The sequence below is a fragment of the Bos indicus genome, chromosome X, assembly GCF_029378745.1.
Source record: "Bos indicus isolate NIAB-ARS_2022 breed Sahiwal x Tharparkar chromosome X, NIAB-ARS_B.indTharparkar_mat_pri_1.0, whole genome shotgun sequence".
Taxonomy (NCBI): domain Eukaryota; kingdom Metazoa; phylum Chordata; class Mammalia; order Artiodactyla; family Bovidae; genus Bos; species Bos indicus.
The window spans coordinates 131,773,783-131,787,243 of NC_091789.1; the positions used below are offsets into that span (position 1 = coordinate 131,773,783).

Sequence of the window (13,461 nt, forward strand, 5' to 3'; positions counted from 1 at the left end):
TCACTTAAAACTATAGGTCAATTTCAGAGCAAAAACTGAAAGCAAGTTCCTCCAACCATCATTCTGTGTAGTTTCTAATATTTTAGAATATTCCTGCAATAGAAAGATGTGTTGACACATTCTCACAGTATTTAAATATCACCAATCCATATAAATTTTATTGGTTCACTTTAAGTCTTTTAAAGACTTTCATATTCAACAGGCATGAGAATCTTTGCTCCACAAAGAGTATCCTTTTAACAACTTTATTTCTCATTAGAGACTAATTTCTATCCTCTTAGTATTGACCAACTGGAAATAGGTCAAACTATCCAACAGACATCATATTTGCTAAGGTCACATTGTAGAAGTGGAGGCAGTGTGAACATCAGAAGGAGGAGCTGCCAATCTACTTAAGCAGCTCTTTTATCCCACTGCCCAAATCCTCATCCTAAAGGACAAGAAACTTTACTCAGGACAATCACTTTTTACTGTATAGTTTCTAGTCATGAGAACTTACTCATCATCAAAACTGTCACAGAGTGGAAAGGCTCTGTTGATTACCAATATTCTCCATTAATTAGCCTCAACTAGCTAACAATAATTAGTATTAACTTTATACCCCATACATATAATTTTTCATACTTTCATTAACTTTTATTCACTTAGAAAATGAACTTATTGAATAAATATCATAAATTTAATTATCAGTGTTCAGGAGCCTCTCCAAGATATTACAAACTTCTCATTCAAACCAAATTTAAAATAGCATCTGCCTTAATATCAGAATCACTGAGAAAGATCAGACTTTTCACATGAGTCTTCTTACTCTCCAAATATAGCCTTTCTTCTATGACTAGAACAGGCAAAACCAAATTTAGTTAAAAGGTACAGCAGGAAATAATTACTTACTCTGAAGAGTCAGTGAGTAACAAATAGAACATTTACCAGGAAAAAAAATGTTTTTCTTTTAAAATGTGGATTATAAATCAATAATCAGATTATTTTAATGTTAACTTCACTTTTTAAAAACCATATATTTTATTTTGGCAGAGACAGAGCAATTTAGATAGAAACTAGTCCAAAATGAAAATCATATGATGTTAATTTTAAAAATCTAAGATTAAAAAAAAAATCTAAGATTAAGAAAAATTGCCCTTGAAAATCTACCACAGGCACAGAATGTCACTGTCATTCTCAGCCTAGAAAGGGAATCATAAGGTTCAAAGAACAAAAAAAGAAAAAAAAATTATGAACTTATTCAGTTAAGTGCAATAGTTTTAAAACTTAAACTATAGTTCTCTTTTGGGAAATGAACAGCCAATTCAGCTACTAAAATAAAAAAAAATGACATGAAAATAAACCAATCTGCCAGATACTTTAATGAACAAATCAATGTTAAAGTAGATAAATGAATGTATGGTGTAATAAAACATATCTACTAGGTAACCTGATAATTTTTTAAAATGAAACTTAAAAGTTATACTAAAAAATTTGAATTTGTATGCACTGTCACTGTAATTTCTATTCCAGAATGGTCATCCCAGTTCATGGGGTAATATTATCCATACAGAATTGTACATCTAACATCAGCCACCACCAATAAATCCTCATGTTATTTTAAAACAATGCCTTATGAAATTTCTTAAGATAATTAAGAAAAATAGTCATTCAATTATTTTTCAAAAGGCTATTTAAATATTTTGTACACAAACCGGCATTTAATTTCATTGTATTCTTTTAAAGACTTAAGCAATCTTTGTATTAGTTCCTCCCACTGACTTGTAAGGTAATTATACATACCACAGTCTGATGATTAACTTGAATCACTTCATCCCCAGCATGGATCTTCTTGCACCGATCTGCAGGTGACTAAATTACACATAAAGGAAATGGTAAAGAACATAAGTTTTATCAATCATTTCCTCTCTATGGAAACACTACCATAAGTTCACCCCTTTAAATCAGATCAAGAGCTTAATTATAATCTTCATAAAAATAAACTAAAAAAATGTTACTAATATTTGATATTTAATTCAGATGACCATTTTATCTACTACTGTGGGCAAGAATCCCTTAGAAGAAATGGAGTAGCCCTCATAGTCAACAAAAGAGTCCAAAATGCAGTACTTGGATGCAATCTCAAAAATGACAGAATGATCTCTGTTTGTTTCCATGGCAAACCATTCAGTATCACAGTAATCTAAGCCTATGCCCCAACCAGTAATGCTGAAGAAGATGAAGTTGAACGGTTCTATGAAACTCCAATACTTTGGCCACCTGATGTGAAGAACCGACTCATTGGAAAAGACCCTGATGCTGGGAAAGATTGAAGGCATGAGTAGGGGACGACAGAGGATGAGATGGTTACATGGCATCACCAACTCAATGGACCTGAGTTTGAGCAAGCTGCAGGAGTTGGCGATGGACAGGGAAGCCTGGCGTGCTGCAGTCCATGGCGTAGCAGAGAGCAGGACATGACTGAGAGAGTGAACTGACTGAATACTTTGATCTACTATTTGTATTCTATGTAAAACTAATGACAGAAAGTAGGAATGTAAGACAATATATAGATATTTATGTTGTAAAAGACCATTATCTTTCTGAGACCATTAGGGAAAAATAATAATGGCAAACTGTAAACAGGCAACCCTCTCAGTAGTTCTACTGGGCATCTGGTTCAAAAATATATATGTCAAAACATATCTTTTAAAACTTTGGTCTTTTTCATTTAATACAAATAATTCACATTAACTTCAGCAAACAAATACTTTCAAGTACATCTTTATGATCTGCACCAAAGCTTTGTCAACTAATGATTATATCGCTAATTTATTTCATCATTAATACCATCAATTCTGAATAAATGAGAAAAGCAAATTGAAAGGATAGCCATTAGCTCAAAGTTACATTAAATAACATTCTTTTCAGTATCTAACTACAAGAGAATCCTATTTCTAATGTTTTATGCAGCATAATACATTGGCAAAACCACATTAAATAAACTAAAATGCCAATATTTCTACAGGATGTAACAATTTTATCATTTTTCCTCTTTATTCCCCAAAGAGATTAAAAACAAAAACAAACAAGAAAAAAAAAAACTAGTAAACTAATATTGCCAAGTTTTCTGAAGTTTTTAGGAAACTGAGATTTAAGATAGAAATTTCCTAATACTGTAAGAATTTAAAATACTGTACAATTCTTTATTTTTCCCTCTAATGACTATTATGTATATTAGACATTTTAATGATAATATGCATATGGGCTTTTGAATATACAGAAAAAGTATTTTATGAAAACAATGTATTTGTGTATTTATATGTGTGTTAATTTATCAAACACAACTATAAATACTGTAATACAATTCATTAATATCTATTGAAAGGAAAAGAAGGATGATATGGTGATAGAACTTGCAAAGTAAAATGCTACTTTTAAGACACTGGAATAGGATTTTCTTTAAAAAATATTTATAGTAGGCTAGAATTCAATTCCATTTATTGAAGGAGTAACACAGCCCCACAATTAATAGGGTAGTTTACCTAGGATGTGAACCCAACTCTAAGAATAGTGTCACAACAAGAAAAAAACAAGCATTTATTTCACAGCACCTACCAAATCAGACAAGACCATGTAACATTTCTGAAAAGTCTGTAAATAGAGCTGTAACTACAGAGTCTGTTCCTGTGCTATTTGGCTTACAACTGATCTTTTTAAACGAGTGTATGAAAAAAAAAATCAAGTCAGTGGCTCTAATTCATAATGTAAAAGAGCTTGATAGTTGCTACATAAAATTCAAAGAAACTGAAACAACTTTTTGCACAGGGAAGTGAAAAAGGAAACAATTCATACAAAGTATAGACTTTCAGTGTTAAAATTTATCCTAGAGAGAGTTTATCCAAACCCCTAATTTTACAAAGGAAAAACTAAGAAACTAGGGTACAGCAAAACAAAATAACTTCCCCACTTAGTGAGCAGCTTTACTAAGACTCAACACAGATCGAATGATAAATGATTTAGGGTACCAAAAATAGTGAAATACTTTCAAGAAAAAAGAATTAAATGATGAACTAGTAACATATCATTTATATCTGAACTACTCAGAATCAATCCTTCTTTGGTCATTTATCCATTTATAAAATATTACTAATTAATATAAACAATGCATAGTGCTCAACTTTTTTTTTTTTTACAGACTCCATACAATGTAGAGAGATATGTTTTGATCAATTCTTCAAGATACAGTTAGTTCAAAATAACCACTTCTGTGATTCCTTCCTTGTTCTTATTTGGCAGTATTTACTATTCTTTCCTTTGTCCATCTATGCAAATTTCAGTACCTGTTTACACAGATAAATCTGTACTTGTATGCCTTAGGGGCAGCAAGTTAGTTTAATTTAAAAATGTTTTCAATATCTAGTTTCAAGTCTGGAACACAACAGACATGAAGCAGAGTTCTGCTAAATGAACAAATGATCAAACAAATGATCAAAGGAATGTACACACGAATGAGAATGATCAATCAGTGACAAGAGTATAGTTTGTAAATATCTCACTGCATTTAAAAATGTTAAACAGTTGACAATATGCAAATAACATATTCTTGATCTCATTTAACTCTTACATTTAATAACAATGAGATGCCAGTACAAAACTGCAACTTCAATGTATTTCACCGTTCAAAAGAAACTAAGTGAAGTGGAGGGGGAAAAAATCAACAAATGGTTAAATAGGTGTATTAGATGAAATAATGTTGTCTTTTTAAAAAGAAAACGCTGGTAAAATGTTGAGAACAATAATAACTTGAGATTTAACTAATTTCACCTCAGTCTTCTTTGAAGGAACATGCTATAAACGTGATTTGTCAGAATTTCTAAAATAAAAATATATGAAGCTCAAAACCTGCTTAAGAGAGTGGGATGGAAATCTGGGACAACCAAATGCAGAAATAATGACTTATTATGCAACTCAAATCTATTACAGTGATCATATTAATGTCCAACACAATCATTTAACCTTTCTGTAGCTCTTTCTTTATAGTACAGTTCAATTCAGTCACTCAGTCGTGTCTGACTCTTTGCAACCCCATGAATCGCAGCATGCCAGGCCTCCCTGTCCATCAGAGACATTACTTTGCCAACAAAGGTCCGTCTAGTCAAGGCTATGGTTTTTCCAGTGTTCATGTATGGATGTGAGAGTTGGACTATGAAGAAAGCTGAGCACCAAAGAATTGATGCTTTTGAACTGTGGTGTTGGAGAAGACTCTTGAGAGTCCCTTGGACTGCAAGGAGATCCAACCAGTCCATTCTAAAGGAGATCAGCCCTGGGTGTTCTTTGGAAGGAATGATGCTAAAGCTGAAAACTCCAGTACTTTGGCTACCTCATGTGAAGAGCTGACTCACTGGAAAAGACTGATGCTGGGAGGGGTTGGGGGCAGGAGGAAAAGGGGACGACAGAGGGTGAGATGGCTGGATGGCATCACCGACTCGATGGACGTGAGTTTGAGTGAACTCTGGGAGATGGTACAGTCTTTCATATTTATTATCTTATTTAATTTTCACAACAACCTAGTGAGGTATGCAGTACAGATGATATATTATTCACGATATATAGTTGAGGACAGAGAAGGAAATGGCAACCCACTCCAGTATTCTTGCCTGGAGAATCCTGTGGACAGAGGAGCCTGGTGGGTTGTTGTCCACAGGGTTGCACAGAGTTGGACACGACTGAAGCAACTTAGCATGCATACATGCATGGTTGAGGAAATTAAAGCAGTGAGAGTGTAAATGACTCGCCAGAAATTACACTGCCAACAAAATCAAAATTGGGTGTACAGCTTAGGCCTAACGACTCTGACCTACTGCTTGCAGTGGAGCATGTGTCAAAACTACCTGTTAAAGGAGAATCTCTTCTTAAAAAACAGACTGGTCTCCAGAGCTAATTCAGTAGGTCTGGGGTGGGACAGTCCCAAAGGAAGCTGATGCTGCTGGTCCAGGGATGGACTTCACTGTGAAAACGGGCTGATCTATACCATGCTACCCCTTCACTGAATAAAGTTCAATTATACTTCAAGTATTCAGGAAACCTGACTTATCTGATGTTTCTTTCTTACACAATTTAAGTTTCCTAATAAAACTACACTATTTGTCAGATGGAGGTGGATTCTTTTAGATGTCACAATAACTTGTCATGAATCAGAACATACTTAACAAATCCCTGGCTTTGAACACAAAACATCTGATTTACTTCAGATAAATAGCTATTCTCAACCAAAAAAAATGACTGAAATTCTCCCCAAATCAGTGCTTACTAACTCAATATGTCTTTTTAGTTGTATATTTTAATCTGTTTATTTCCTCAAAAGTCAACCGGAATTATGTAAGTGCCATAAGTCAGTTAACAATAAAAGAAAAAACATACTCCAAAATTTGAAATGTTAGAATACTTACATTTTCTGTAGTTCCAGTAATTACATGGAGGCCATCATATGTTGATTTAATATACATACCCTAAAAAAAAAAAGACAGCATAGGAAAACAAATGAAAACTGAAATATTTTCAAGGATATTATAACCTCATTTACAAAACGAATTGCCCTATCAAGTTAAAATTGCCATTGCCCCAGGGATGAATCCATGATTCAATAAGGCTGTCTTTAAACTTTAAGAAATTCCTATCTGAATGTTCTGGCTTCTAAAGTTTGCCTGAAGAAGCCTGTACTCAGCTTAATCAAATGATTACTTGAAAAGTGAACTTAAAAAATGCATCATGGTAATTCAATATCCCGAAGAACACAGTTCACTCTCCTCAAAATCCATACTACATGTGCTGTGGCAAAATAAAAGTTACAATGGGAAGTTCAAATATTGGGATATTATTAGTTTATTATACTTGATACATATTACACAATAAAAAGTAGGTTTCTATAGAGCCACTACAGAACTACTGGAGACAGAAGAATGATAAAATATTGTTTATACAAAAATTTTTTTCTGTTCCTCTTTTGTGGTATCCTACACATTCTATCTTAATCTTATTGCTGAAGTTTTAATAATTACATCCAATGATCTATCAATAATTAAGAGGTGGAATTCCCTGGCAGTTCAGGGGTTAGGGCTCCACACTCTCACTGCTGCGGGCCCAGGTTCAATCCCTGGTTGGGGAATTAGATTCCACAAGCTGCACAGTGTGGCCAAAAATAAATAACTATTTAAAATTAAAATCATAATAATATTAATTTAGAGGTAATGTGTGGCACCCCCTCCTCCCAATAAAGAAGAAATTCTGCTTCCATTTAAACAAAGTGATTTCAGAAAAAGCTTCATTAAAGATAAAATATTATCTAGAAATCTTCAAATTATTCAAGTTTTAAGAACAAATGAAACCTTTCTTTAAGTTATGCACAGTGACAGGACCCTAAAAGAAAAAATATTACAAGAAAGGATTCACATTTTAAATACTGAAATATTTTTATTTAAATAAATCAGAAAAAAATAGATGATTCTCTGAATGGCCTTTTTTCCTAAGGAATATTCTGTTAGATAAAAAATTTACTGAGTTTTACTTTGAAACTACTTTGCATCTCAACTATTGACTTCAAAAATTATAAAGTACTAACTATAAAATAAACCTGAAGCCTGAAATATAAGGGACTTAATAACTAAGAACAATCATTTCAGAAAAAGCTGACATTTAAATAATTATGTGTAGAAAATTGCAGTGTTAATTTCCTATACCTGGATGTTAATATTTTGATATCTAAATGTACTTGTGTTTTCACTAAAAATAACTAAGAAATAAAAACAAGAAGCAATAAGTTCATGGCATGGAATTATTAAGAAGTCTTTGGGTAGGTTTTAATTCAGAAAATTCATTTCAGTAATGTCATATGTCTAAGATGTTGGTATCAGCAATACGTGAACCATGAACTTCCTGATGTTCAAGCTGGTTTTAGAAAAGGCAGAGGAACCAGAGATCAGATTGCCAACATCCGCTGGATCACGGAAAAAGCAAGAGAGTTCCAGAAAAACATCTATTTCTGCTTTATTGACTATGCCAAAGCCTTTGACTGTGTGGATCACAATAAACTGTGGAAAATTCTGAAAGAGATGGGAATACGAGACCACCTGATCTGCCTCTTGAGAAACTGGTATGCAGGTCAGGAAGCAACAGTTAGAACTGGACATGGAACAATAGACTGGTTCCAAATAGGAAAAGGAGTTCGTCAAGGCTGTATATTGTCACCCTGCTTATTTAACTTATATGCAGAGTACATCATGAGAAACGCTGGACTGGAAGAAACACAAGCTGGAATCAAGATTGCCGGGAGAAATATCAATAACCTCAGATAAGCAGATGACACCACCCTTATGGCAGAAAGTGAAGAGGAACTCAAAAGCCTCTTGATGAAAGTGAAAGTGGAGAGTGAAAAAGTTGGCTTAAAGCTCAACATTCAGAAAACGAAGATCATGGCATCCAGTCCCATCACTTCATGGAAAATAGATGGGGAAACAGTGGAAATAGTGTCAGACTTTATTTTTTGGGGCTCCAAAATCACTGCAGATGGTGACTGCAGCCATGAAATCAAAAGACGCTTACTCCTTGGAAGGGAAGTTATGACCAACCTAGACAGCATATTCAAAAGCAGAGACATGACTTTGCCAACAAAGGTCCGTCTAGTCAAGGCTATGGTTTTTCCTGTGGTCATGTATGGATGTGAGAATTGGACTGTGAAGAAGGCTGAGCGCCAAAGAATTGATGCTTTTGAACTGTGGTGTTGGAGAAGACTCTTGAGAGTCCCTTGGACTGCAAGGAGATCCAACCAGTCCATTCTGAAGGAGATTAGCCCTGGGATTTCTTTGGAAGGAATGATGCTAAAGCTGAAACTCCAGTACTTTGGCCACCTCATGCGAAGAGTTGACTCATTGGAAAAGACTCTGATGCTGGGAGGGATTGGGGGCAAGAGGAGAAGGGGACGACAGAGGATGAGATGGCTGGATGGCATCACTGACTCGATGGACGTGAGTCTCAGTGAACTCCGGGAGTTGGTGATGGACAGGGAGGCCTGGTGTGCTGCAATTCATGGGGTCGCAAAGAGTCGGACACGACTGAGCGACTGATCTGATCAGTTCAGAGACTGTTTAAGCCTGGATCTCCTCTTAATGTGAAACAAAATAAACGTAATTTTACAAGATGTTCATTTATCTGTGAATTCTAATGTCTTATATGAAAGTTCATCATTTTATATGAAATACATAACTAACCTCAACAAACATACAAATAGAAATTAAGAAATTGGTTAGTTTTTGGCTATAACCATATGGTAATATTCAAACTTATACAGGTGACAAGTATATAACATACTTTATTTATTTATCTTTTTAATTTAATTTTATTTAAATTTACAATATTGTATTGGTTTTGCCATATATCAAAATGAATCCGCCACAGGTATACATGTGTTCCCCATCCTGAACCCTCCTCCCTCCTCCCTCCCCATACCATCCCTCTGGGTCGTCCCAGTGCACCAGCCCCAAGCATCCAGTATCGTGCAACGAACCTGGACTGGCGACTCGTTTCATATATGATATTATACATATTTCAATGCCATTCTCCCAAATCATCCCACCCTCTCCCTCTCCCACAGAGTCTAAAAGACTGTTTTATACATCAGTGTCTCTTTTGCTGTCTCATATACAGGGTTATTGTTACCATCTTTCTAAATTCAATATATATGCGTTAGTATACTGTATTGGTGTTTTTCCTTCTGGCTTACTTCACTCTGTATAATAGGCTCCAGTTTCATCCACCTCATTAGAACTGATTCAAATGTATTCTTTTTAATGGCTGAGTAATACTCCATTGTGTATATGTACCACTGCTTTCTTATCCATTCATCTGCTGATGGACATCTAGGTTGCTTCCATGTCCTGGTTATTATAAATAGTGCTGCGATGAACATTGGGGTACATGTGTCTCTTTCAATTCTGGTTTCCTCAGTGTGTATGCCCAGCAGTGGGATTGCTGGATCATAAGGCAGTTCTATTTCCAGTTTTTTAAGGAATCTCCACACTGTTCTCCATAGTGGCTGTACTAGTTTGCATTCCCACCAACAGTGTAAGAGGGTTCCCTTTTCTCCACACCCTCTCCAGCATGTATTGCTTGTAGACTTTTGGATCACAGCCATTCTGACTGGCGTGAAATGGTACCTCATAGTGGTTTTGATTTGCATTTCTCTGATAATGAGTGATGTTGAGCATCTTTTCATGTGTTTGTTAGCCATCTGTATGTCTTCTTTGGAGAAATGTCTATTTAGTTCTTTGGCCCATTTTTTGATTGGGTCATTTATTTTTCTGGAATTGAGCTGAACATACTTTATTTAATCCCATTATTTATTGGAAGGTAATACAACAGCTGTAGTCCATGGGGTCGCTAAGAGTCGGACACGACTGAGCGACTTCACTTTCTTTCACTTTAATACAACAGCACTACTTAGAACAGGACAAGATTCTTGCAATCATTATCCTCATGGGAGTTAACCAAATAACATCAAATTAATAAAGGATTTTTAAAGTACATTTGTAAGAGCTAAACACTAAATTTTGTTTTAGTTTTTTAACATAGAAGGATTGTGAGAGGATTAAGTGGAAAAAAAACAGTGAAATAAAACAATATATCAATATATAACTTAGACATACACAACAATCATCACTCATCATTATCTATCACTATCATCACTAACAGCTACTTGTTACAATCTGCTAAGGATTGTGTTAGTGTTTTGACATTTATTTACAATAGTCTGTGTGGTACACACTGTCATTATCTCTGTTTCAGAAATAAGGAAACTGAGTTACTGATAGACTGGGCAGGTCTGCCAAAGGAGGTGAAGCTGTGTTTCGAGCCCAGATGATACTCTCAACCATGAGGCTCCTAATTTACAGATTTATTAACAGAAGGGTTGTCCACCTTCACTTTCCTTATTAGAACAGGATATTTGGAAATTGTAGATACTGAGTCAAACATTCACTGTTTAACATCCATTCTAAAAAGATGAAGACCTCTCTAGCACACATATACTAAGTTCAATGTGGTTATAAAAGAATAACTGGGTTTGACCTTTTACAAATTTATTTTAATCACCCATCTCTTCTGACAACTGCAAGTAAAAGTTGATTATATTTCTCTCCACACTTCTTTCAACAGTGCATTACTGATTATGAATTAAGGTGTTTGACAAGAGCTCTATATAATTTAATTTCTTAAATGATTAGGTCATAGAGAAAGTCTAGTCTCCTAAAATAAATATTTAGAAAAGTCATTATATTCATCAGGATAATAAGAACTCATGGAGATAATCTAGTTATGACTCAGGAAATGAAATCTGTATGCAATTACTACACATACCAGGAACTTTTAAAATGGCAATTGTAAGCTAAAGCAAGTTATCAATTAGTTATAGGAAGAGAATTTCATCATTATATATAATTAAATGTATAATTTATATTAAAGCTAATTTTTTTTAGATGGACAGAATATATTTTTAAAATGCTTAAATAAATAAGGATCTAGCTATGTATACAGAGTTCAGTTTCAGCAACTTCATAGTTATGAGCAATAAAACAGAAATAAAACATATTTTTAAAATGCCACATAGAATGAAGATATTATGCTTTATGCAACAAACCATTCGTTGTAACTGCTTTTCATAATCAAGACTGACTTCTTCAGCTTTTTAATCTTTCTGGTGGTACTAACGAGGAAAATGGCCAAAAGTCAAGCACAAACAGAAAGTAAGAGAAGAAACGAGTTACTTGGATGAGTTTCAAACTAATCATCTGAATAATGAAGAGTTCATAGAAATACATCTGATCACCTGGTCACCTCTCAGAAAGGGTCAAACAGCAGGAGGACATGTAATTCAAATGGCTCTTTTTCTGGGACAAATCTGGTTTTCCTTTTTTTTTTTTTTTTCTATATTAAGAATATTTTTATTTATTTTTTTTTAAGAATATTTTTATTTTTTTTCTTTTTTTTTAAATTAATTTTATTTTATTTTTAAACCTTACATAATTGTATTAGTTTTGCCAAATATCAAAATTTCATCAAAATCTTCATTCTTCCTTCCCTTTTTTTTTTTTTTTTAAAGCAATTAATTAATTCTGGAGCTGACTCCAACAGCTCCCTGTCTTCTGTTCAGCTTGCCAAAATGACATTTGCTTCACTGTCTTCAAATGGCGGTTAACCAATGGAGCCAAAGCAACCTCACAGTCAAGTCAATGGATTAAAGCATTTTAGGAGCGAGTCCAAGTACCTAAACAGCAAAAGAACTCTCTAACGCAAAGAGGCTTCCCCAAGGTTGCTCCCTAAGCCCTTTCCTCTCTGTTCTTTCCATCTCTTGGCTCTGATCTAGTTTTGATATGTTCCAATAGTTCTCATTTTCCTTCCTTTAACTTTCTGCGAATTATTGTTATTTAAAAGCGTTTTAGAAGCTAGCTTGATATATTTTAACCATTACTAAGCACAATGCCCACTATTCCTTATAATGCTCAGGACTCTCAAAACTAAGAAACCCTAGGACATTTGACTACTTAGGTAGAAAGTTGATGAACAATCTATCTAGTTTATCAGTGCAAGAATAAAGCCCGTTACCTTTTACCTATGAGAGATGTTCTGCTTTGAAAGAGGCAGAAGACCATCTGCAGGTGTTTTAAACTGATTAAACTTCATTAAAGCTTGGTATTCTCCCATGTCTTTCTGTTCCTTTCCTTCATTTAAACACTTCTATGGCTAAGCTCTTCCTAAATGTCACCCAAATCCTCAAATCTATTTCAAACATGACTGACTAAACTTAAATCAAGTGATTCATTTTTAAAATGATACCTTGAGTAAAGTTATATAAGATTTTTATTTAGTCATCTCCCCTTTAACATGAATCATATGAAATGGTTTTACATATACTCCTTTTATTAATATTCAACATGTTAGCTTTTTCTTTTTGTCCCTTGGAAATATTTTCCCAATGAAATACTGCTCATTACCCTTTTAAATGGATTCCTCTAAGTAGTTCTAATTTTAAAGTCATCCTCCTAAACTTCTCGTACTTCCTTTTAGCCACCCCAAGTTTAACTGTGGGATAACGGAACAAACTGGTAAATTGCACCTCATTTAGATTTACCTGGATTTAATCTCTGCCTCTGTTGTATGTTACCTTAATGTCATACAGGGCAAACTGGTGAGGATCTGTGATACCATTTTCTCATTTGCAAAATGAGAAAATTAATACCTATTCTACAGAGTTGTGAGGATGATACCTGGTAAATGGTAGGTACTCACTTCTTCCTCTTCTCTACCAGCTCTCTTCCAGAATAACTGAACCTGGTTCTTGGCATTTTAAGTTCATGACTATTCCAAACAGCACATCCAGCTCTACATACTTGAAATTTTAAAAGACCTGTCCAGGGTTATACCATCATTGAA

The 13,461-nt window shown here is 34.4% G+C and overlaps 1 protein-coding gene across 5 annotated transcripts in view; it reads right to left on the reverse strand.

Annotated features, from left to right (window-relative positions):
- The window catches only part of CNKSR2 (connector enhancer of kinase suppressor of Ras 2), a 285,732-nt gene that overhangs the window by 141,211 nt on the left and 131,060 nt on the right, over positions 1–13,461 (reverse strand). For all 5 annotated transcript variants that reach the window (XM_070784406.1, XM_070784405.1, XM_070784408.1 and 2 more), the window contains exons 7-8: positions 6,432–6,491; positions 1,783–1,851 (exon numbers count right to left, since the gene is read on the reverse strand). In XM_070784406.1, the coding sequence (XP_070640507.1) occupies positions 1,783–1,851; positions 6,432–6,491 (129 nt within the window). The remainder of the gene's footprint in view (positions 1–1,782; positions 1,852–6,431; positions 6,492–13,461) is intronic.